Source organism: Pelmatolapia mariae, linkage group LG22 (genome assembly GCF_036321145.2).
Source record: "Pelmatolapia mariae isolate MD_Pm_ZW linkage group LG22, Pm_UMD_F_2, whole genome shotgun sequence".
NCBI lineage: Eukaryota > Metazoa > Chordata > Actinopteri > Cichliformes > Cichlidae > Pelmatolapia > Pelmatolapia mariae.
Window position 1 is genome coordinate 8,436,500 of NC_086245.2, and position 24,238 is coordinate 8,460,737.

A 24,238-nucleotide genomic window follows, 5' to 3' on the forward strand; every position below is an offset into this window, starting at 1 on the left:
TCCTGGTATCATTTACATGACGTCTTTAGTGTTTATGTTATTAATACACCTGATGTTCCTTTTCCATAGGATTTCACCTGACTGATGGATAATAATATAACTCTGAGTATATACTGTAAATAACCGAAGCCTTCATTCTCAACCCGGGGTCCACATCTTTAGTACCACATACCATTTGTATCTTTAGATGCTGGGTATATATAAGAATCCATACATAGAAAACACATAAACCTTACCGATCCTACATTTACAGCTTCATATTTTTATTCTTGGACTCTATTAGACCAGTCTTGCAAGACTCACAGTTAAAATGATCGTTATTTATCGTACACTGGGTCTCGGTGAAAACCCAAATCTCTCCTTTTTGAGATCCTTTGCTTTTCTTCTCAAACAGAAGGTTCGAACAGCAGGTGGGTGGAGCTTCTCACAGCCAGAGCTGTCCGCTTGTGATCACTACATCAGGTACATCCCTTCTCACCGACATCACAGAGAGCCAAGAGCAGGAAAAAAAAAGTGTGCAACCGAGTGTTCAGAGCAGCCTGAGCTTTAGGCTCATGGGGTTTCCAGCTGACCACTGAGTTTCACGTGTGCAGAAAATATCGTCAGGACGTGTACTTTTAATCGCACAATTCACGATTTTAACATCGGCAGCAGTTTTATGAGAGTAGGTCAGTGAATCTGAACTTAAAAAACAAAAGTACACTTCAAGGTTTAGTCACAGTGTGCAGCAAAACTGCAAGACTGACCCTGAATGACCGTCCTCGTCTGATTAAGGTCAGGACTTTGAAGAGGCCCAGTCTCTCCTGGATGATACCCACCCCTTATTAGAAGAGTTTAAGTTGCTTCTATCTGGTCGTAGGTACAGGATGCCAACATGCAGGACCTACAGTCTGAAAAACTAATTTGTGATCTTTTAAATAACTGACTTATTTTTATAAAGTTGCTTTTTTTTGTATATTTATTTTCTATTTATTACATTTAGCTTTATTGTTGTGGGACTTCTGCTGACTGTGCAACAAAAATAAAGACCAACCTCATTATTTGGATATTTTCAATATGATCATCCACCACTTCAGCAGTATGCATATAATGTGTGTAACAGAAAATCAGGAAAGTATAATCAGTCACCTATAATGTCAGGTAATGCTGATAACACAAATTTCAGCCAGAATTTATTTAAACAGCTCAACCTAGAAAACAACAAAGAACAACATGTTTAAGACTACATGTTGATTTTATTCTTTTCATTCATGAGGAAAAATGTGCAATACTGCAAGCGTCACTGACACAAAACTAAAGAGAGGCTGAGATCAGAATAACTGGATACAAAATAACCGAATGACATCATTCCTCCTCCAAAAACACGATGCACACAAAAGAGATGTGTAACAATCTAATTCATGTATTAATTAGTAAATAGTTTTATTAATTATATGAATTAATCTCCACATTATTGTCTTTTAGATTGTTTGGACTTTGACCTGTCAGAATGCATCAAGAAAGTTAAGTTATTTCTACTTCTGCTTTACTAAAAAAAAAAGAAAAGAAAAAAGAAAAGGAGCTACTTTTGTTTCTTTACTTCTTACCTGAGACGAGCCATGCTGCTTCGCCCGCGGGGGCCTTTGGCTCCAGCTACGAGCGAGGGCAGCTTCAGGGGGGTTTTAGCTGCCCTGTTTCCCACCGCTGAAGGTGGAGGGAGGATGGAGCCGGTGAGCAGGTAGGTCTGGACCAAAGCTCCACTCCTCTGGGCGCCTCTCTGCCGCCACGATCCACCGGCGTCCAAATCCAGGACAGCTGTCGGGGGAGCAGCTCCAGCAGTGCCGCTCATTTATCTGTGGGTGTGTTACACCTGCAGGAGAATACACCTGAAAATATGCTCTCCAAACTAATCCAGACACTGATTTCTGCTGCAACACATGAAGACCAGTGAAAGTGATAGCAGGGTCACGAGGTGGATGGCAGATATGGCTTCACCTAAAGACCTGGATCTATAGCCTGCCTGTCTACAGGCTGCGGGGGGTGGATGAGGAGGACATTGTACCACTTCTATCTGTGGGCAGCGGACCGCATCAATGATGCAGGGCCATTAATGATGCATGAATGGAGCCAGCCAGGTGGACACTACCGACTCTCCCTCGCTCCCTTTCCCTCTTCACCAGGTCGGCTTACAGTCGAGGGAGCAGGTGGTAGGTGAGGAAGTGTCCAGGAAACGTTCATGTGAGAGAATAAACCGGGACCCTGGTTCTGTGGTGATCCCAAACAGGAAGCTCTTTTTTCAGAAATATAATGATCAACTTTTTTACAAACAAAAAACAACAACAACAAAGTGATCCTGCTATTCATACAATCCAAACAACTTTTCATTTAAACAATCCCCTCTCCTGATTGGTCCACTGTTAATTCCCTGTATATTTGTGAAACCTGTTACTTGTTCTCTATGAAGGTTTGTTAATATTTGTTCTCTTGGATTTGAAGCATGTATCCAAGAGAGAAAGTCCACGTAAATATTTTTTTTGGAAACAATATCATGTCCGTCTGAGCGTTATCCAAAAACTTTAACTCCTTCTGGGAAAACAGTGCTCCTTCACTGGCTGTTTATTTGGCTTTGTATGTCTGGTATATTTAATTAAACTTTAAGCTTCAGTTGCACAACAGCAATCTGACACCTTATATTTATTAGATGTTTTCATACAGAAAGCATGAGCTGCTTAGAAAATAAGAAGCTTTGATGTAAATGAATAAACCCAAGTGTATATACAGTTAACTGGCATCATTTAATCATTGTTTACTTCATCTCAGGATTTCAGCATTACAACATTTTCTGTTTTTAAATTATTTCAGTAACTTTTATTAATTTTAATGGTTTCGAAATTTTAAAAAATTACTTATTTATTTTTGATAACATGTGAGGTCACCAAATATATTGGACTGTAATTTTAGCAATTTCACGATTTAAGTTTCATAATGTTTGTTTAACACAGTGAATTTATGCTCCAGTAGTTACGTTAAAATTTAAGTTAATCTTTAATATTTGAGACAAATGCATGAAGTGCATTTGTGTTGTCCTGATGCTTAAGAGCACAAACCGCTGATTTGCTTGTTATTATTATATTATTATTATATCATAACAAAAATCTAAATCGATCAGTATAAACTAGAACACTTTCTCCCTAAGACAAATTACAGAATTAGGCAACGTGCATTTCACAAGCTTAGTTGCGAGACAAAAGGTGAGTTATTCACTGCTCACATTATCACAGCCCCATCGTGTAGGTTAAATACTGTGCCAATAGCCCCTCACATGACCACTGATTCCAGCTTTAGACCCAGCAGAGTCAGCACCAGCCCTGTTTTTAATGGAAATGCATGGAAGCGGTCCTAGACTGGGCAACAGTAGCAGGGTGGTGGGAAACAGGCATTACAAATCACGCTCATGGGTCCATTTCTGAAAACTGACAACCATTAGTGAAAGTTAAAAAAAAAAAATGTCTTCCAGCACCAAACTGCACTGACATAATGCCACATAGCGAACTTTAAACTTTCAACCGCAGGGTAAAAGAGGACAGCATGTTTTTGATCTTGTGGGGGATTAAATCACACTGGACCATGTCATTGTTTGGTTTTGAGTTTCATTCACACCAGCTTGCCTGAAGCTTTTTGTAAGACATATTTAAACCCTCCATAGATGCTCTGGCAGGTTGAGCTCGGATGACTCACTTTAGCACTAATTTAACAGTCAAGTTTTCACTTTAATTTGTGTTTTTGGCCATTAGGAGCCTGTTTTTGTGCCAGGGTGGAGCTCAGGTCAGACAACAACGATCCGACACATTCAGATCGTGCCTTCAGACTGCTCCGGATCATCTTGCCGCTTCTCAGCTGGACCTGCTCCAAGACTGACAGCCAATACTTGAGGTGCAAGTGTGGGCCAGCAGCGGAAACATTGCACCTTTAGCCTTAATTGTAATTGGACTGGACTCCTATCAGAGTGCTTCACAGCTGAGGCACTGAATCCAGCAAGTAGGCAGGCTGCTCAGTCCACCTGGAGTTCAGTGAGTTTGATGAGTGATTGCAGGTTTTTCCTGGCTCTGAATCAACCTCTGGGATCTGTCTACCAAGTAAACATCACTAGTTTACAGTTTTCTGCCACTGCCAAGCATTCAATGAGTAATGTGTACCGTACACTTGATTAAATTAACCCTAAAGACTTTAATGAACTACACTACAGTGCTGGTGGTTTTCATTTTCGCACCAAACCTCAATTTAAACAGAAAAAAAAAACATGTTTGACATCTCATTTAATGCAATATATGCAATTTAAATTTAGTGTAACGCCTAAATGAAACTAACTTACACAAAACAGGTAATCAGGTGAAAAGTAAGACATGGAAACAAAACTCAGGTTTATATCTTTTATTATTAAGAGAAAACAGTGCATCTCTCCTCTGGACTGCAGACTGCCCTCTGCTGGATGAGTTCTGGTACTGCTCCGCCACCTGAGAAACAGTAATGAGTTATTAGACTTAAGTGCTGCAAACAAGATATTTTGCAGTGTGTTTCTATTCAAATGTTTAAAAAGAAGGAAAAAAAAACAAAACAAAAAAACTGCGCACGCACATTTCACATCCATGTTTTGAAGGATGAACTGCACATGAGCCAGCCTGGAGGTCATCCTGGCGTCCTGTTACAGCGAGCTTCCTCCAGCTTTGACATTTTACAAGACAATCTTCATTTTCCCTACAACACAGAAACAAAAAAATATATCAGTGATGTTTGACTTGTGTCATGTGACAAAGTAACTCAGGAGTTTTGTCATAGCAGCCTCACAACCAACATAACAAGATGCCAAACACTCAAAGGTAAGTTTCTAAATAAGATGCATTACAGTGCTGCAGATGATATTTTACATGTTTGGAAGTTAAGCAGACACACTGCATTTCTCCAACACTTACGGTGGAAAATCCGTGCAGATCCTCAGCCTCCCTCTAATGGTCGAGGATCCTGCAGCAAGAGACAGACAATGAGAGCCTGACAGTGGACTGATCACCAGGTTTACTCACAAACCCTACTCACTGTGGTTGCAATGCATAAACACACAAAAGTGAGAGCCTGCGTGTGTGTGTAGGTATGTAGGTGTGTGTAGGTGTATGTGTTGTATGTGCTGTATGTCATGTGACAGATGTTTAAAATAAAATGAGTTAGTTCTAACATAAACGTGTGAGGGTAAGTAAAATGTGTGAATGAATGAAGTGTGTGCACGTGTATGCATGTGTTTGTTACTGAAGGGCATCTCAGCACCCAGAAGATGAATAATTTATTACAAACTGCAGAGAGGACAGACAAATTCATGACAACATTCGAATCCGTTGCAATCCTTGAGAGGTAGGTAGGTCCATCTGTTACTAAGCCATGTGAAGCTGGACTTTCATACTGACACATCAGGTGTTTTACTGCAAAGGTACCCCAAACTGGAGCTACACCATAAACCTAGCACTGACGAAGCCGTGGTCGTTCTCAGTGTCAGTCTTTCGGACTCTGGGCAGGGCCCTTTCTGAAGAGGCCATTACAGGACTGAAGGGTAGTTCTGGCATCACACTCCAACAGGATATAAGGAAGGATTGTAGCCAATCAGGACTCAGAGCATGGTTAGAAAATGGATCACAGTGCAGAGATGAAATCATCACAGCCGCCATTGGCTGAACACAGTCTAGCCACAGCTCGAGAGACTCAAGGGCAGCGGAGCCCTACAGAGATGAGAGATCTAAATACAAGCAACATACGAAACTGCCACAGTCTTCTTGTGTACATTTATTCAAATGGCTGGCTGGTCAGTGCATGACATGCCATTCATGAGTCACTGGAAGGAATGAGGAATAAGAGGTACTGAGAGAAGAAAGAAAAAGTTCCATTTGAAGCTGATCACTGGACACTCTTTAAAACGATTGTCCAAATTTCCTCCGACAAACCACACAACCATCAGTTTTGTTCCTAAAAACAGTGTTTGAGAATACAGATTGTATATATATACACACACACACACACACACACACACACACACACACACACACACACACACACACAATGGACTGAGTATTGTTTTTAAATGTGAAGCTAATATGGGAGTGAATTAAATCTGCTTTGTTTCGGGCAACTCCCGATTACAAAAGCCAGACTAAATGGAAGTCAAGAAAACGATACTGCACCTAATTTTATGACCTCAGCAAATAATTTCCTTGTGAGTTTGAAGTGCATTAGGCAAAGAAGAATATGATGATGTACCCTAAGGCTTTGAGTGTGTGTTTTGTTTTGTTTTTTAATTTAAATATAGATTAACCCATATCTTGTGTTAAGTGCGCCCTTCACCTAAAAGTGTCTTTATTCAGCAACCAGATACAAGAAAAGACACCCAGGAGTGTGATGTTCAGTTCAGCTTTCACCCTGCCGGTACATTGTTTGCAAAACGGAGAATGACGATTTCACAGCGAATACAGTCATGCGTTACTAACCTATCTACAGTTAGCATCATGCCCTTTCAAAAGCTAAAATGGGGATGTGTCATTTCATAGCTCAAATTCACAGCTTCAACACAACAGTTTTCTCACTAGTTTTACACCGAATTCATTCTACAGACGAGAAGCAGCAAACTGTCTTTATGCAATTAAAATCAGATTGACAACAAACACTACATAACTTAAAGCCCAAATGCTCTACATGATGAAATGGTACAGTATAAACTTTCATGCTCGTTCTGTTTAAAACAGATTACTGAAACATGAGTGGTCCTTTGTAAAAACAGTGCACATTTGTGTTTCTATTTCCTCCACATACAAGTCTGACCAGTTATTTATGCACAAAATTATAAAAGTATTGTTATATATTTTTAAGAAAAAACTACCAACTTAGAAAGGTTGGGGAAGTGGTGAAAGCATCACTGCATTCTATAGGCCCACCCAGGGTGACCCGAACAGTATGTGAAATCTTTAATAGAGCACTTTCACAGATAAAAATCAAAGAGCTTCACAATAAACCCTGAAATATAAATATAATAATATTAAACAATGAAAACATTTTTTAAAAGCTTGTTTGTATAAAAATGTCTTCAGCTGCTTTTTAAAAGAGTCAATGGAGTTTGTACAGCGTAAAGACAGTGGAAGAGAATTCCACAGCCTAGTGCCTGAAAAGCCCGATCCCCACGTGTTTTGAACCCAATACGTAGGACCAACAGTAACCTCTGACCTGAAGTGACCAGTAAGAAGCATGATGTTTCAATAGGTCAGAGACATACTGGGAAGCTTCACCATGTAGAGGTGTTTAGTTAAAACTAAAATTTAAAAACGAAACCTAAAATTTACTGGCAATCAATGAAGAGAAGCCAAAACCCAAGGAATGTGTGACCGCTTATTAGTGCCAGTTAAGTCTTGCCACAGCATTCTGTACAGTCACTTCGACACTTCAAAGACCCAACCCAGTACCAATACAATCAGTATGTCATTTCAGACAGGCAGAGAGGGCGAGGGGGTCAGGAGTAGTGCTAATAGAGGGTTCAAAGATAAAAGTGCTGCTTACACAGTGTGAAAGTACTTTTCATGACTGATTTTAACTGCATTGCGACTGACTGAGGATGTGCTGATGAAAGGCCACTGTGTGTTTAACAGTACTATTACTTTATCAAAGCAGGAATAAATTAACTGCAATCAGAAAGCACTAAGTATTTCAAAACATAAAAAACAAAGTTATGGCCAAAGCAGAAGAGTTTCTCATAGTATTTTGCCTCTAGTAGAGCTGGGCTTTGGTTGTTCCCCTCCCCCCAGTTTGTTGCTGCAAACACCCTGCCTTTTTCCAAACTAATCACTTTCAAATATGAAAGTTTTCGAGAAAAGGAAACAAAATGCAAAACACCGTGTACGGTTGTAGACAAGACTTCTGCTTTTTCCACTTAGGAGCTTAAATGTACCAGGCAATACTTAGAGAATAGAACACCTTTCACTTCAGCGCTGTGTTTCATATATTTGAATCCACACAAACACTTGTTTTCATGCACACATACAGAGGAGCCAAAGTACTACAACCACACACTCCACAGGCTACAGCAAATCTATTGCCAAGAAGTATGAAGGGAGATCTGCACTGTGATGCCATTCTTTGAAAGTGTGATGCCAGAAGCCCTGAAGACATCACTGTGAGCAGTGACGTGGAATAAGAAGACAGAAGAGTTAAGTCATGGGACAACTGTGCATCTTGCATTATAAACATGGATGGGACACTTACCTTACTTGTTCAGCTGATCTGTGTAAGCATACCTCTGGCTGCAGTGCAAACAAGTCCAGGCTTTACTGTCCACTGACATCTGCAGAACTACTCATCGTCAATGTAACCCAACTGCAGAGAAGAGCCTCTACTGTGGACTGGGGCAGCCTGTCTTTGACAAGCTGGCTGACAGCAGCTAATGCACCTCTTTTACTCAAAGACATGAAACACGCACAACCAGACAGGCACAACAAGCCGCTGCCTCTTCAACCGTAAGACAGCATCGAACTTCCTGCCTCACTCAGGTATGTGAGCTTGATCGGTCTGCTGGTGTAGCTCTGACTATTATGGTAATTCAGACAGAACTGATGAGACTATGTGCTGGAGTAAAAAGTTGTTACATAAAACTTGAGTCACAATGTAAAGTGTGGGGAGTGGGGATGTAACAGTCAGTGTGGTATATTTTTGGTAGAGGCAACAAAAGACTAACAAAAGTCAAAATTATCCTATGAGCAGCCTCTTTTTTTTTTTAAATTAAAAGTTGGCCATAATTCTTACTTTGACAAAAGAAACTCAATTGAGAATAAAGAGAAATACTTTCCCATATTTGGGGAATGATTTAATCATAAAAAGGTTTAAACACTAGTAATAATTTAAAAAAAACTCCTGAAAAGAGGACAACTGAACTGTCAGAATAGGTATTGTTTGTTGTGAGCACTCATGTTTCAGTTAAATATAATGTTTAAATATAAAATATGTTGTGTGAGTTAGCACAGAGTGGAAGAGTTCTGGCTGAGCTTTCAAGAATACTCCTACCAGAGTATATGGCCAATGCATACCTGGTGTACAGCAAACATGTTCTGGAAAAGAAAATGACATTCTGCTCCTTAACAGGTTAGGCAGAATCACATTATTAGAGTGCATTTAGAAATCCTAATGGTGTGACTGTCAATGCCATCAGAAAAAAAAACCCTCTTTCTACTGAACCAAGAAAAAGACCTTGGATTGGATTGCACTGAAGAAATACAATAAAAGTTTCTAAAGACGTTAAAAGCTGAGCTCACTGAGCTGTGAAACACGAGAACTACATGTAGTCGAAGTGTAAATAGTACAGGGTGAGATTTTTTGATTTTAGTCCAACTGATAAATTAGTTAAACATGAGGTTAGAGTAATACTAGAGTAACACTAGAGTAATACCTAAAACTGGTTCTGGATTCAGCTCACTGTCTAACAGATGACATTAATTTTTATCTATTAAGCAAAAAAAACCAAAACCTTAACTAATCATGTAGCAGTAAAAATAAGATTGTATGTGGATATCACTGGTACGGGCAGTCTTTTTCCTCCTACAGAGAAACGTATACATGTTAGCACTTAACGTCACACACGTACCGTTACACCCCTAGAAGGCAGCAGGTCATTTTTCCCACCATGGATCTTAATTAGTTGCTATATTGATCACACCTGTGCTGTGTGATCATTAGACAATTGTTAAAGCTGTTAAGAGTGACTGTCAAAAAGTTTGATTTCCATTTATGAAGAGTCTGATAACTGCAATGTTTCACTTGCCTGTGGCTGCGACTTTACTTGAATGTCAAAGCTTTCCATTGTCACCATAATTCCAGTCAAAAACATCTATAAAGAGGCATCGATTTCAGACCTCAAATGTTGAGTAAATGTGTTCCTCTTTTGTTTTTATAATTCCACTGGACTTTACAACATGTAATCCATGTATTTGTGTAATGTAACTTGCTTTGGTTTGATAGCACTGTATAAGCAAGCATCACAGCTATTTTTACTTGAATACATTAAAACATGTAGGCAATATCAAACTCAGTTCACAGTTTCAGGCCTCAGTAATTACCATCTTTTGAGTTAAATGTTGAAAGTCTCTTAATCTCTTAAAGAGGAACTAGAACAAGTTCCGTTATTTCTTTCATATATAAAAATGTAACAAATTCACATGCTCTTCTTAAAACTTAAATTTTAGAATTAATTTATAAGAGTCAAATCCTTCAAACTGTCCTCAATACATTTTACAGAATACTTTCTACTTCTGTCACATTTTAGTTGTTATCTGGAATCTATCATCTGTGACCAGTACAACTAAGAACCTCAAGGTCCTTCCAGAAGGTGGCAAATAAGGATAAAGGAAAATCTGAGGACTCTTAAACGGACCTCAAAGACAGAAGACCTAGCTTGAAGATAGAGTGAATTGCATGGCTGCAAAAAGAGTCAGTACAATATGCACAAGACAAAGTGGAACACAAAAATATGGAGTGGGTAACCGGGCCCCTTTAAGAATGTCAAGGGTTTATTTTCATGTCAAAATAGCAGAAAGGGATTTTTTCTGCATTAAAGTATAGCAACTGTAAACATACAATAGACATAAATATAAGAATTTTCCTTAAAACGGTGTACTTGTGCGAGAGCAATAGCCAAATATTTAAATCCCCAAATATTCTAACCTACAGTCCAAGCTACAGAGCCACTATTATCTGATCACTCTGGTCCTTTAGAGTGACACAGTTTCATTTACAAAACCGCTCCAACAGAAGCTACAGACTCTCAATGTCTTGGCTTGGCAACTTCCTTTTCATAGTCCAACACCTTAACAGATGGTCAAACCTGTTAAAGAAAAACAAGTTGTACACAACACAGACAACGTTACAAAGTTCAAAATGCACACTATGTTATTAAGAAGTAAAAGAACTATGTTTAAGCCAGTAAAATGTAATTTAATCTAAAAGCAGTGATGCATTTCTAAATGTTTTACCTAAAAGGAATTTGGTGTATAAAGGGCATATTTTAAAGGTACCTACAAACCTTTGATTGCAGATCTAAACTGTTTCCTAAATGTTGGAGACTATTTGACTTTCAACATCCTTTTCGGTTTTTCAGTTATGTCACAACTACTTTGAGGAACATTTATTTTAATCTGAAAATCCAGTCATGTGTCCATACACTCAGAGAAAAATTCAGAGTGCATGCCACTGCACTAAAAAGGAATCATTCCTCTAAAGAATGAGGAAAAATTTGGCAAATACATCTCTACAAATAACTATTAGTTATAGGATTTGGTTATTTTACAATGAAAAACGCTCATCCAAAATTGACCATTTAATACGAGCATATAAACCATGTAGACAGGCTTTCTCTTTGTAAAATATATTTTTTAAAAAGCTGGCATAACAATCCATCATTAAGATGTAGTGTGATGTGAAAATTATACTCAATGCACTGATGTCGCAAAGAACAATTAGTGCCTTAAACCTATACCATTATTCTTTTGAATATTTAGAAATAACCGACCAACACAAATTTAGTGTTGTGGACTTTGAAGGCATTAAATTCCATTCCCACATCAGATCAGTGAGTTATGATATTTTTGAATGCCTTTAAGTGTATTTATAGATATTAATCTGCACTATATTAATTAAAATTTCTTGCATTCCACTGTGAATTACTATTACTGAATTTTTGAAACTTTTTTCAAAATTGAATAAGAAAATATACACTAAATATTTAAAGTACACAATATTGGATAAAATAATAAGTTTTCTAATTCATCAGGAATGCTACAAGGATGGATTAGAATCACACTCCAGTTGACTTCCCAGGGGTTTGACTACCATATCACAACGACAAGCATCTAATTAATGTACCTCATTAGACTACTCTCTTGGAAGGAAATCATGTACTGTATGTACAGGATTAAATACGGATTATATCTCACTACTTTCACTAGTGTCAGATCCAGCGTTTGAGTTTCTTAGCTACAGCTTTTCCAAGTCCTCACTACCCAGCCACACTTCAGCCACAGTCCATTATCTTTAAAGCCGTCCATACCTGTTAAAGAAAACATGTACATAACACAAACACAAGTAACATTTGAGATAAACACTCCTTTATATCCTTTCCATTACTGAATGCATCCACACATCCAAATCTTCTGTTCTGTGGCCATTTCAGGTTTGTTTTGTGGGATTCTGGGATGCCACATGATAGGAGAAGACATTAAAGTTAAAATCCTTACCTTCATTGCATGTTTGATTATGTGAAGGACATTAACAGGTGCACTAAAAATATTTGATTCTTGATGTCTTATGTAATCCATGTTTAAATGGAGGACATTTTCTTCTACATGAAGAAAAAACAGAAAAAGCTACAATGATCAGCTAGTTGCTGTGCAAGGTCAGCAATTAACCAGCTTTCACCAACTACAAAATTATAACTAATGTTGAATGAAAAATACTTTCAATGATTCACAGAATGTCAAAGTTAAAGCTAGTGGAATAGAACACAGCCAAGTTAATACACGCAAAAAATAAAATCTGCTTAATAACAAAAGTTGAAATTATTAAAAGATCAAAATTACTTACATTCACTTTTCAGGCCATCTCTTACCAGACAACTCTGACAAAAGCTTGTAAAGGTAGGCTTGTGAATGAAGGAAGGTGTCCATTTAATTATGGCACTCAATTTTGGTTGGGCCATCCTTACATTATTACTGATATTTTTTTTTTGAGGGGGGGGGGGGGGTGTCAGAGAACAAAGACCATTTCTCTTTATATGAAATTAGCCAATAATTAGATCTCGTGCTGTGTTTGGAGATAATGTGAATATCCTAATAGTACAGGATATTATTGCCATTATAATGGCAGGTGCCATTAAAGTCATTAATGCAGATACAGCTAAACATTTCCGCAGAGATTGAGAAAGGGTTCTCCTGAATGTAACCCAATTTGTCATACAAGTCAGTCTGAGAAGGGAATAGTGATAAATTTACCACAAACAAGGCAGGTCCTTGGAAAAAAAACAGCACATGAACCCTGTTGACAAAGTTGATACAATAGCATTGGAGTCTCTAGTTTTAAATGAGACAGTAGTGCTGGTCTTTCAAAAGTTAACTGATACACCAGAACATAAGAGTGAAATAGAAAAGGTGCAAATCAGACTGTCGTTTAACCCCACTGCACACATCCATGCGGTTTTGAAAACTAGGGCATCCTATGCGCTCTTGCAAAGGGACTTATTGTCTTCGTGCTGCTCTAGCAAAATTAGAGCTTTATAACTGAAAATCATTTTCCAAAATCCAACAGTGACTCAGTCATTTATGATGTCACAGCCTGAAAAGTCAGATCTCTGATGAACCATTGGTTGCTAGTTACTTGACTTTTAGAAATTCTAAGACTTGACATACGTATCCAAGTATGGATCTTCCAAGGCGTTTAAGTATAGTATGGACATATCTGATGTCAAGATTTGCCACTGGACTTCCCCAAAGATACATTTTACACACAAACTTTTATAGACCTATAATATGCCTCAAGTTCGTCCATAACCATCATTGACTACATTTACATACAATTGTATAATTTATACTGATGCAGAAACGTGGTGCTGTTTGAACTACTACCACTTAAGGTTAACCCAAACACCTTAAAGAACCTATAGGAGTCCAGAATCACATCAGTGCACCCTTATCGAAACCTTCATTATTATCAAAATTAATCCTTTACATAATGATATAGAAACCGCTACAATTTCATCCCAATTTAACAACATCATCCATTTTTAAAGATGGTGGCATTTGCTTTGTGCATTTTTTATGACAGTTATCCTTCTGAAAGAATGCCTCACAAATGCTTGAAATGATAGTAATAACAGAATGACCTGCATGTAAATGTAGTCAATAACTCCAGCTTCCAAACATGCACACAAGGACACACACTTGAGTGGATTTTGCCTGTCTAAGACAGACTGTGTGGTTTCAGCACTATGTTTCTGTAAGACCACTGTTAGTCACACAGTATTACACAGGTTTTCTTAAAGGTTCCATGTGTGATATTTCTTCTGTCCAGAGGCAAGACTGTAAAAGCAGAGTTACTCATTGAATGCAACATAACTCACAAAAAGCCTCTCCTAAAAACCAAGAAAAAGCCTAAAAGTTCCCCTTTTTCAAAAAAATAAAAGGAAACGTACTTGTTTGAAAACAGGGCTATAATATCAGAGCCACTCTGCATTATTAAAAATAAATGAAGTTCTTTAAAACAAGACTGCGACCATTTTAATAACCGATTTATAAAAATGAATCTTAACAACTTTGTCTTAAAAATAAATATACCTGCAAATGCTATATCTAATTTAGAGGAAACATAAAAATATTAAAATGTGTTAAATCTTATTTTAATTAACTTTTCAATGATCTGGAGAACCCTGTTCAACACTGCTTCCCAGTCTAGAGTCTTTTTAAGCAGGTGTTAAAAATATGATTATTCCTTTGATGAATAAATATTTTTACAATACATTTCAATGTGGGAATTTGCTGATTAAAGCTATGTCGTACTTGCAGCTAATTTCTGTCATACCACGAGTTAATTCTTTTCAGACTGTGTACGCATCACTGAAATAAAGTGGACAGGACTTGAGAAAATAACACATAGAATCTTTAAGAGCTAATGTGGCAGAGGTAACCACATTATTCAACTTCCGCAAACAGCCCATTGCTGCTTTCTGAACGTACTACACGTTTCATTTTTAAGAATAAAAGGTTAAAGGTTTTTCCTGATTGAACCAATGTCTCTTTATTATAGTACATGCGTTGACTCCAAATGCATGGCACAAAACACAGCCATAGGAAGTTCAGAAAAAATGTTACAGTTATCACTTCACGACGACTCACAGGGCATAACACATCTTAAAAAAAAAAAAAAAAAAAAAAAAAAAAAAATTATACATGGTCAAAAAGAACAACTGGATCACCTAAGAGTAACTTCTCTTTTCAGACTAGAGACAAAGTAAAAAATGAAAATATTGACTTTCAATAACTGAGTAAATTGGCTAAAATGTTTTAACAATTTAAACTTAAATACAAGAAATTCGAATCAACATTTTTGTTTTTAGAGAAAAACTGTACAAATGGTGCTGCCGGAAGCATCAAAAGAGCAGCGTTTAAAAACGGGGTTTCTTAGCAGGACCATCAAACTCCTCGCGGACCCTGCCATACCCGGGGTTACCAGGACCCATTCCCCTCGCACCACCCGGAGTGAAACGCTCATTGCGCTGTTGGGTGTCAATGTGCCAAGGAGGCAGACAGGAGGGTGGTAATAAAGTATGGGAAGGGTCAGTGCATAAGCACACAGTTCATGTCCATATGGAGATGTGTAAAAAAGGTATGGCACAGGTGTGATTTGTTTTATATTGTGAGTGGTTTACAAAAGAACCAGCAGGAGACACATCCGGAGAAACCGTTCGTTCCAATATGAAGGTCCACAGGTGCCACAGGTAACATACGGAAAAGGAAGAGAGGGTAATGCTTTCGTTAGTCAGTGCCTACCTAGTGTGGTCTCTTCTCCAGTGCATGCCAAGATTAGGCCGGGCATTAATGACAGCTGGCCGTATCTACTAGTTAATGGCAACAGATACATGCCTAAACTTCTAAGAGGTGGCATTAAAATAGGACGCTAAAAATATATTTCTGACATGAGGTTTAACCTCATATTTCTAGTCATTTGTTACAGCCAGAATTCAGATTTCCTTAGAAAATGTTGCGCATATATATATATATATATATAGACAATTTGGTGGCATCATGACTAATATTATAAACTGGATGACTTAAAAAAAGTTATCTTAAACATATCTATAAATCTGCTGCCCAGGTATCACAAAAGGGTATGGTAACTTTTAAACGGTCCCAAATGTGACTACAAAGTATAGGAACTACCAGAAATGTGTGGTCTCTCAGACAGAATGAGTATATTCGTAGTGTAAGACATTTTCCCAATAAAGTAAGCAGTTCATTAATATTCACATCAATGCTAATTCAGACAACTTCTGTGAAACTAAAAGTGTCATTCTAGAAATCCAGCAGAATAGCTGAAATTTTCATTTGCAAAATGAGGCTAACAAAGAACAACTAAGGTAAGGAGAATAAAGTAAGGTAGTCAGATTGCAGAATATAAATATATAAATATAATATAAATATTATCTTGAAGTGAATGAACCTTCTGCAAGACTGTAAAACTGTTGGGCTGTCAGGATCACTTCCAACAGGCTTAAAACTCAAACTAATGGTCTTTAAAAACTATTCAAAAGCAAATTGTGCTCTAAATTTTAAAGAAGTAAATACTTTTCTGGATGTGTAATAAATTAAATACAGGTTCATGTTTTCAAGTCAAAATTAAGATGTCTTTAAGCACGAAGAATTTCTTTCAGAACTCATTTTACAACTATAAGCAAAAAAGTATCAAGGTTATGAGCAAAAAATAATTTATCTAATGAAGTCTGATAGAGTTTTGATTTCTGTGCTTTTTGTCATTAACAACACAAATTAAGGAAATTCAAAGGAACAGTAGCTATCCCACCCCTCAAAAAAGAAACCGTCTTTTGCTGTTAACCAGAATAAGACAGCAATACAGCAAAAATAAAATAAAAAATTTGGCTCTCTGAGCACAAGCCAAGTTTTTAGTTCTATTGCAGAAGAGAAGCCAGTTGTTCATCTCCAAAACTAGGCCACTCACAAATACAAAAAAGTTGAGATGGCCAGAGAACACTACAGGTCAGGGAAAAAATGCATACGTTTGACTTTGGGGTGAACTGTCCCCCCTTTAATTCCTATTATACTGTGAGCTTCAGATGTTTGTTTGTTCTTTTTGGTTTGTTTTTTGGTTTTGGGTTTTTTTTTTTTGGGGGGGGGGGGGGGGGAATAAACCAAACATATTCTAATATTACAGCTTAAGCAGAGCCCACTCTCCAGGTGTGCTGACTTGTTCTTAAAAAGTGGGTAACCAATTTGTTTAGCAAAAAGCCATTAGATTCCCAACTTCATATGCTCTAGTACTGACAGTCTTCATTTGACATGACCATTTCAACTAGTTAGTGCAGCGTGGGTAATGTCATTTTTAAATGGCAGCTTTACACCTTTCTAATTTCCCATCAGACCAATGCCCAACCCTTTGAACGTGTACCTACCCAAGTTAGGTGGGTTTGCTGCAAACAAAAGTGCATAACTTTATAAAAGTAAAATGAACTCCATGAAGCAAGCAATTCCTAAAGTGTATTTAAAATGCCTTAAGGCAGGTATGTCAAACTCATTTTATACCGTGGGCCACATAACCCACTTTGAAGTCGGCCTTACCAAGAGACTCTTATTTCCGTCAGTCTAAGTTAGCTTAATTACACATGAACTACCCATTATAAAAAACAAATGTCCATGGGCCTCATGTTTGACACCCCTGCATTAAGATCCAAATTAATGGACTGTTATTAAGACTTTTTTTTGGTAACAAGTCTTAATAATACAGAAACCCTATTTTAAAGTTCAAGCATTACTTTTTATTCAGGACTATAGAACCTTTTTATCCGTCAACTGTAATACAGAAACGAATGACTTCAGGTCTAAATTCTGCCAGAAACAAAAATCCCAGGCTCGGTCCAGTTTTCAGCGACATCATCTGAACAAAGTCACAAGGCTACGCCAGCCCCCATCAGTTAATCATGCTGTAATCTTTGTCAAACTCAAAGCTTTACACCGTCATCAGGCACTAAAAGTGTTACAAGGTTTCAAAGCTCAATTACAAAAAGAGATACTGATGAGAAGGTAAAGGTTGCTGGTCCAGAAGTTTTCCACCACACTTCACCCCCCCAAAAAAATATAATTAAATGCATTTAAGGGTGGAAAAAAGGAAGCCTGTTCACACACACAACTTCAGTTCTCCTGATAGACAAATGAGGCATGAAATTGGTAGTAGAAAAATGGGAAAATTTAAAAAAAATAAAAAAAATACTGGATACCAATGCTCTCCTCAGTCAAGAAAACGTGCCTGTCCAGCTCACATAAGACAGGGCTTGCAATAGTAGTCCACTACACAAACAGCATGATAGGAGTGAGCAGAGCCAGCAAAGTTTTTCTACAGCTGTTTGAAACACACTGAGATGATCATTTAGTGCAAGCTGACGGTTTTATAGCTTAAAAGCAGTAATGGCTTGTGGGACTATTAACTGAGGGGGCTCGGCTTGCTACTGAATAAAAGGAAAACAAACAAACCTTATAAAAGCAGTGAGCATGTGTCACATTCAACAACCAGAAAGCCATCCAGTGATAGCTGAGAACACAAATCACTCATTCTGCCATCCTGCTTAGACAACTGGACATCGTGTTAACACGAAGAAAGGAAGAGAAAAAAAAACAAAAAACAAAAACACGGTCGGGAGTCTCCAACCAAAGGGAAAGCCAAACAAAACTATATTAACTACTGAAATTCCCACAAGTGGGATACATTACCATTTCGTTGCCCATCAGGCCTCCTGGTCCTCCCATCCCCTGCTGACTCTCAAACCCAAGTCCGCCCATAGAGAATTTCTGTGAGGATCCACCAAAGGACATATCTAAAGAGCAAACAGGAAAACATGTTAGGTATTCATACAGCACATGAATTAAAAATACCAATGCTACCCCTCAGCCTCCTACTACACACCCCTATTTATCCATTTCAAAAATTGTACGTCTCCAACTTAGGATTTGACTCCATGCTGCCTGCCCATCTGTGTGACGACAATACCCCACCAGTCTTTTACGGCTGATGAGTAAAAACTCAGGCACATCCTGCTGATGGTAAAGCTGCCTCAACACATTTTCAAGAGCTATACAACACTTGCATAGTTACTGGTCTGAATACTGATACTGATCTAATATTTGACTCAGCTATCAGCAGCTTTACAAGCTACAAGCTTTACATGCTAACATAGCCAGCTGTCATTTAGTTGCCAGGGGGAAATGTAATGTAACACGAATGAAGTTGACACCAAAGCAAGTACCAGTTTAGAACCGTTTAACACCTGCTACCCCCAACAGCTTCTATTTGCATGCTTGCGGAAGTTTTTTATTTTTAAATACACTACTGACAAGCCTACACACAGAGCACTGACGTTGTTTGTACATTTCCTACCAAATCTGGTCTAACAAAATCAAGTCTTCCCTTCCTGATATCTCCACATGTGCATTTATTTTTACACAGACCTACTTTATGAGCTCCCTTCATACTTTACATTTAGATTTTATTGTTTTAGCTCTTTATTTTACTTTTTCTTCTTATGGAATTGTTCTACCTTTGTGTCATTTTTAAATCATACTGGACTATTTTGTCCATTTTATTTCACTAAACTCTACTTTTTACTTAAAAAAAAAGAAGCTAATTTATTACAGAATGTTTAATACTTCAGCTGTAAAGAAGGAATAGGCTGGAATTGTCTTTTTGCAACTTATGCAACACTGTGCATTTCTTCATCTAATGCCTAAAATGTTTGGGTCAACTTTATAGCCACTGTGGTGTCTGGATTTCTGTCATAATTTCTTAATTTAAACAAAAGACTCTTACCACCCATGCCCAAAGCTCCACCAGGATGCATTCTCATTTCTCTGTCCCTCTGTAAAACAAAGAAATTAAGATTAATGTAGGCAGTAACTGGTTGTTGAACTTATGTTTTTGACTCCCAAGTTAAGTATAACTAACATCCATAAAGCTGCCCATCCTGTAGTTCTCCTCACGCTGACGGCGCATCTGTTCTTCCAACTCTCTCTTCCGAAGCATCTCCTCCTCCTGTCTGCGTCGCTCTTCCTCTTGTCTGTTTAAAAATGCCAGATAATTAGTCAAATGTGGTCCATGTTTTAAGAGAACTCAATACCTGTTCCAAACAACAACCAGCTCCAATTTAATGACATAAAATACCTGAGCTGCATTTCCTTCCTCTTTTGCATCTCCTGATTGTGCATCTCCTCCATACGCCTCAGTTCTTCCTGTCGCCTCAACAGATCTGAATGAAAACGCAATACATTACATTTACAACAGTAGGATAACCCACATCTAACAAGTAACATATATAACAAATTATGAGAACTGCAAGTCTTCCATATCTAAACTTGCCTTGACGGAGCAGATTGGCCTGGTGCTCATGGTAAGCATCCTCCATCTCGCTCTCGAGTTTCTCACGGGCCTCACGCATGTTCTTCTCCACCTGTTGTCTTTGCTGCTTTTCCATTTCATCAAGGGATTTCCAGCGCTTTGCATACTCAAACTCAAAAGTGCCTGGACGGGCAAAACGAGGAGGCTCCTCACGCTCTCTAAAGACACAAAGACCATAACGTAGAGTACATTAGATTGACAGTAACATGTCAGCATTCACCTGAGTTACTAAAAATTGCATTGAAAAATCTTCTAAGATAAAACGAATGCAAAGTGAAACTTTAGTTTTACTACCCCATACTTCCTCGTTTCAATGATTCAATAGTCATCAATTTTATACTATATGCAATGGTTTAGTTTTCTGTTGTTTGCCAATGTGGGATTTTACTCAGATTAACATCTGCAGAGCCTCAGAGAAGGTTGACCTTTAACAGCTGAATCCACCACCCCCACCTTCCCCATCCCACCATCTGCTACTCACAAATAAATGACCTAATGACCCAAAGAAAGTAATTTGCATAATAAAGATGATTGCGTCAAGAGACCAAAATGCACCTGCTTCAAGACCTACTCGCAGTTCATTCCACTTGCTATTTTATGGTGGTGTTAGTATGATTAGTGCAACTTAAGGAAAAAATAAGATTTTCCTGCCATCTGCATGATGTTGCACCAAGAAGAACAAACCAGTACTCACGTTTTATATTTGGGGTTCTTCTGTGCCAACTTCTCTGGAAGACCATCTTCACTATCGTACTGCTCCAGAGGCTCGACAACAACAGGCCGAGGAGACCTGCAGAAAGAAAAATACATTTTTTTTTAAAAAAAGAAAGAAAAAGAGCAAGGGCTTCAAGAACCTTTTACAAATCTCTTCCAACTCAAATACCCCCCTTCTACTCAACTAATATAATTCGACTTACGTAGTGAGCAGAAAGACCCCCTCGTTGCACCTCTCTAAAGCCTTTCTGGCAGCAGGTCTGGAGGCAAATTCAACGATTCCTCTGCCCGTGGAGCGTCCACGATCATCTACAACCACAATGGCCCTCTCTACCATTCCGAACTGTGAGAAAGCTTCCTCTAGGAGTTCATTGGAAACAAATGGTGACAGATTCTTTACAGACAGAGCTGCAGAGTGTGTAGCAAATCGGACACGCAAGGGTCTGCCCTTCATCGGTGTGTCATCCAGCTCAGCTTTTGCTATCTCTGCAAGTGCCCGAGATTCCTAGATAAAAGAAAAATGTTATTTAAAAGACTCCCTTTACTTATTACAGTAACAAAAACCTGTTTCAATTCAAGTGTGTGACCCCTTACCAGTCGGATGAAACCAAAGCCTTTCCCCTTGTTTATAAAGACCTCAGTGGGCTCCCCATATTTTGCAAACATCTTCCTGAAATCGTCCTCTGTGATGTCGTTGGGCAGGTTACCAACAAACAAGCGGCACCGCTGTGTGTACGACTTCTCACCTGGCTTCAGCAACATGGACAGCGTCGCCTTGAACTCAGCCTAAGAAAAACAAGACCAAAAATTTTAATTCGTATACAAATATAGAGAACAGAAAAATATACAAATTATTTGACGCCCAATAGATCATCATTTTCAGATGACTTATGTTATGACTTGTGCTCGCGTCCGTATTTGGACGTCCGTTCGCCCATCCCCCTCACTCGCTTTGTGAAGTAAAAGAAAAAAATCCAACACGGAAAATAATATGAAATACCACTGTCGACAAACTAGTTCACCCAAAATTGTTCAGGTTAACAGATGAAACCCATCACTGAAAATATATTTTTTCCTTTTAAAAGCGTTAAAATAGAACTAATTTCTATACTTGAACAAGATGGCCGCCAGCTAAAAGCAATAACGTTGCAGGATGTGTTCTTTTATGCACCCCGACTGCCCGCCGTAGCGAGCGCCCGACGGCTTCCCTAATAACTGTAAGGATAACACAAACAACTCCGCCCGACAGGGCTGTTTAAAAGTGTCATATCGAGCACCACGCGGCTGCTTTGGCTAGTGTTAGCAGATAGCGACTGTCGACGCCACTTGGGCGTTTATAAAAATTAAGATAAAATTAAATAAAGCAAACCTTAGATTGGCTCTCTTCTGACTGACTTGCGTCAGTGTTCATGGTCTCTCGTGACTGTTGACTGAGCTCCACTTTGACTTTCATGGCCGGTGGCCCTGTATTTTGGCCTTGTTGAAGTCCTGGTCTCTGGCCTTGTTGAGGTCCTGGCTTCTGGCCTTGCTGGGAACCCGGTTTCTGGCCCTGCTGGGGTCCTGGCTTCTGGCCTTGCTGGGGACCAGTCTTCTGGCTTTGCTGAGGGCTTGGTTTCTGACCTTGCTGCGGCCCAACTGCTTTCGGGCTTGGGTGTGGAGTCGGCTTCTGCTGCTGACCGTTAGCATTTGCCACGGGTGACTTCAGCTGCTGGTTCAGGTTCTTGTTTGCCTGGTTTGGCTGAGGGGAGGTCACGTTAGGTGTGGGTGGTGGTGACTGAACTTTCGGCTGGGGCGCAGGGGTTGTGGATTTCTGCTGCTCTTGTGCCGGTTTCTGCTGCTGTTGCTGCTTAATCGGGCCTTCCATCGTGAGAGCCGGGCCTGGAGTCGGCGGAGGGATGATGGGTAGCGACTGGTTCTGTTGCGGCTTCTGGGGAGTGTTCTGCGATCCTTGGTGTGGTGGTCTGTTGAAGTTGTGCCCCCTCCGGTTTTGATTTTGATTCTGGAAAGGATTATTCCTAAAATTTGGGTTTCCCATAAGCCCACCTCGCATGGGGCCGCCGGGCCCACCTCCTCTGCGCGGCTGGAAATGATTCATTCCAAAGCCGCCACGATTATTGTTGAATCGAGACATTGGTCCTAATATATAGGCAAAAATTATTTTTAAAATACCAAAAGAATTAAAGGTCTGCTGCTCAACAACCACCTCCAAAGGCTGTTCGCAGGTTCTCAAAATGGCGACCAATAGTTAAACAACGAATTTTCTTTCTTTCTCCAGTACGCAGACGTCTGGCTCCGCCCAGTCCCATTGATTGGTCCGTTGCCCAGGAGGCGGAGTAAGAGTTTTTCGAAGGAGCCAGTCCTGAAATCACTGCTCTCATATGTATGTAAAGAGGCGGCCAATGCTTGAATGAAAGAGCTGTTAAACAACACTCCATATTGCTCAAAGAAATCTGAAACAATTCGGTGTCACATAGCTATCTGGTTGGTACTGTAGCCTGCACAGTGGAACAGCCCCACAGTGACTATTGCTGACTTTATGACCCAGATTATGCATAAGAAGGGTATCCTTTTTATATGCATTTCACTTTAAGTTAAAGCACGTGAATACACTTCATATATCTGGCCCTTGATGTGATTTTCACTTCAATGTGTGGCTGCTAGTGGAACTGACACACTCCTGCTCCAAATAAAGTCACGGAAACAATCAAACACGGATTAAACGGGTTAACAGTGAGCACTGTCCAATGAAAGTAAGAATAAGTTTTTCCTCTACAGAGAAGAAGCTCATAAAAGTCATCAGGCTTATAAATTTACAGTTACCAACACCTCAGACTAAGCTTTCAGACCCCCTTTGAACAACAGCTGTTTGTAGGGGTTTGTGTTAATCAGTCCTTGCTTAAAAAACATTAGTGAAAAAACTATTGAGAAACAAATCCTTAAGGACTTGTTTTGAATTCAGTAGGTTGATTTTTAGATGTATTAGTAAACATATGGCATAAAGATTTAAAGAGAATTCAAGGTAACTCTTAACTGTGTGTTCATATCACACTGCAGTGACACTGGAGTTTGCCTTAGTGGGAAATTATTTTGCTTTCAGCATTTCTCCAGCCCACGTAACAAAAACTATCACAAGAGAGAGACATGGCAGTCAACAAATCCTGGACTGAATTTTATGGAAGAGTTGTGCAACAGCAAACATGGTGGTAGAAGTAGAATGTCCAGGAAGAAAAACACATATTAAAACCTTACTAAAAAACTAAAAAGACCTCTGCTCAGTTATTCGATCACCTGAATGTTGAAATGTCTGTGGGCA

At 38.9% G+C, this 24,238-nt stretch overlaps 1 protein-coding gene across 3 annotated transcripts; it reads right to left on the reverse strand.

The window, feature by feature from the left end:
• Positions 1 to 4,395: 4,395 nt before the first annotated feature.
• Positions 4,396 to 23,175, reverse strand: sfpq (splicing factor proline/glutamine-rich). 3 transcript variants are annotated; one of them, XR_010573641.1, is made up of 12 exons: positions 22,295 to 23,175; positions 21,520 to 21,711; positions 21,129 to 21,430; positions 20,906 to 21,001; positions 20,173 to 20,369; positions 19,978 to 20,062; positions 19,762 to 19,873; positions 19,627 to 19,675; positions 18,534 to 18,637; positions 4,950 to 4,998; positions 4,615 to 4,734; positions 4,396 to 4,493 (listed from the first exon to the last, which is right to left on the reverse strand). XR_010573641.1 is itself a non-coding variant. In XM_065470438.1 (10 exons), the coding sequence occupies exons 1-10, from the start codon at positions 23,054 to 23,056 to the stop codon at positions 15,200 to 15,202; spliced, it is 2,010 nt and encodes a 669-aa protein (XP_065326510.1). In that variant the 5' UTR covers positions 23,057 to 23,175; the 3' UTR covers positions 4,946 to 15,199. The 3 variants fall into 3 exon arrangements, 1 of the variants encoding a protein (XP_065326510.1); XR_010573640.1 differs by having other exon boundaries at positions 4,950 to 15,310; XM_065470438.1 differs by lacking the exons at positions 4,396 to 4,493; positions 4,615 to 4,734 and having other exon boundaries at positions 4,946 to 15,310.
• Between the last annotated feature and the right edge of the window lie 1,063 nt (positions 23,176 to 24,238).

Bases quoted from the DNA above. Each gene is read 5' to 3' on its own strand.
- sfpq (XM_065470438.1), bottom strand. From the start codon at position 23,056: ATGTCTCGATTCAACAATAATCGTGGCGGCTTTGGAATGAATCATTTC. The intron at 20,063-20,172 runs GCAAGTTTAGAT...GTTTTCATTCAG, and splicing joins GGCCAATCTGCTCCGTCAAG to ATCTGTTGAGGCGACAGGAA. The intron at 19,874-19,977 runs GTATTTTATGTC...ATTTTTAAACAG, and splicing joins AGGAAGGAAATGCAGCTCAG to ACAAGAGGAAGAGCGACGCA.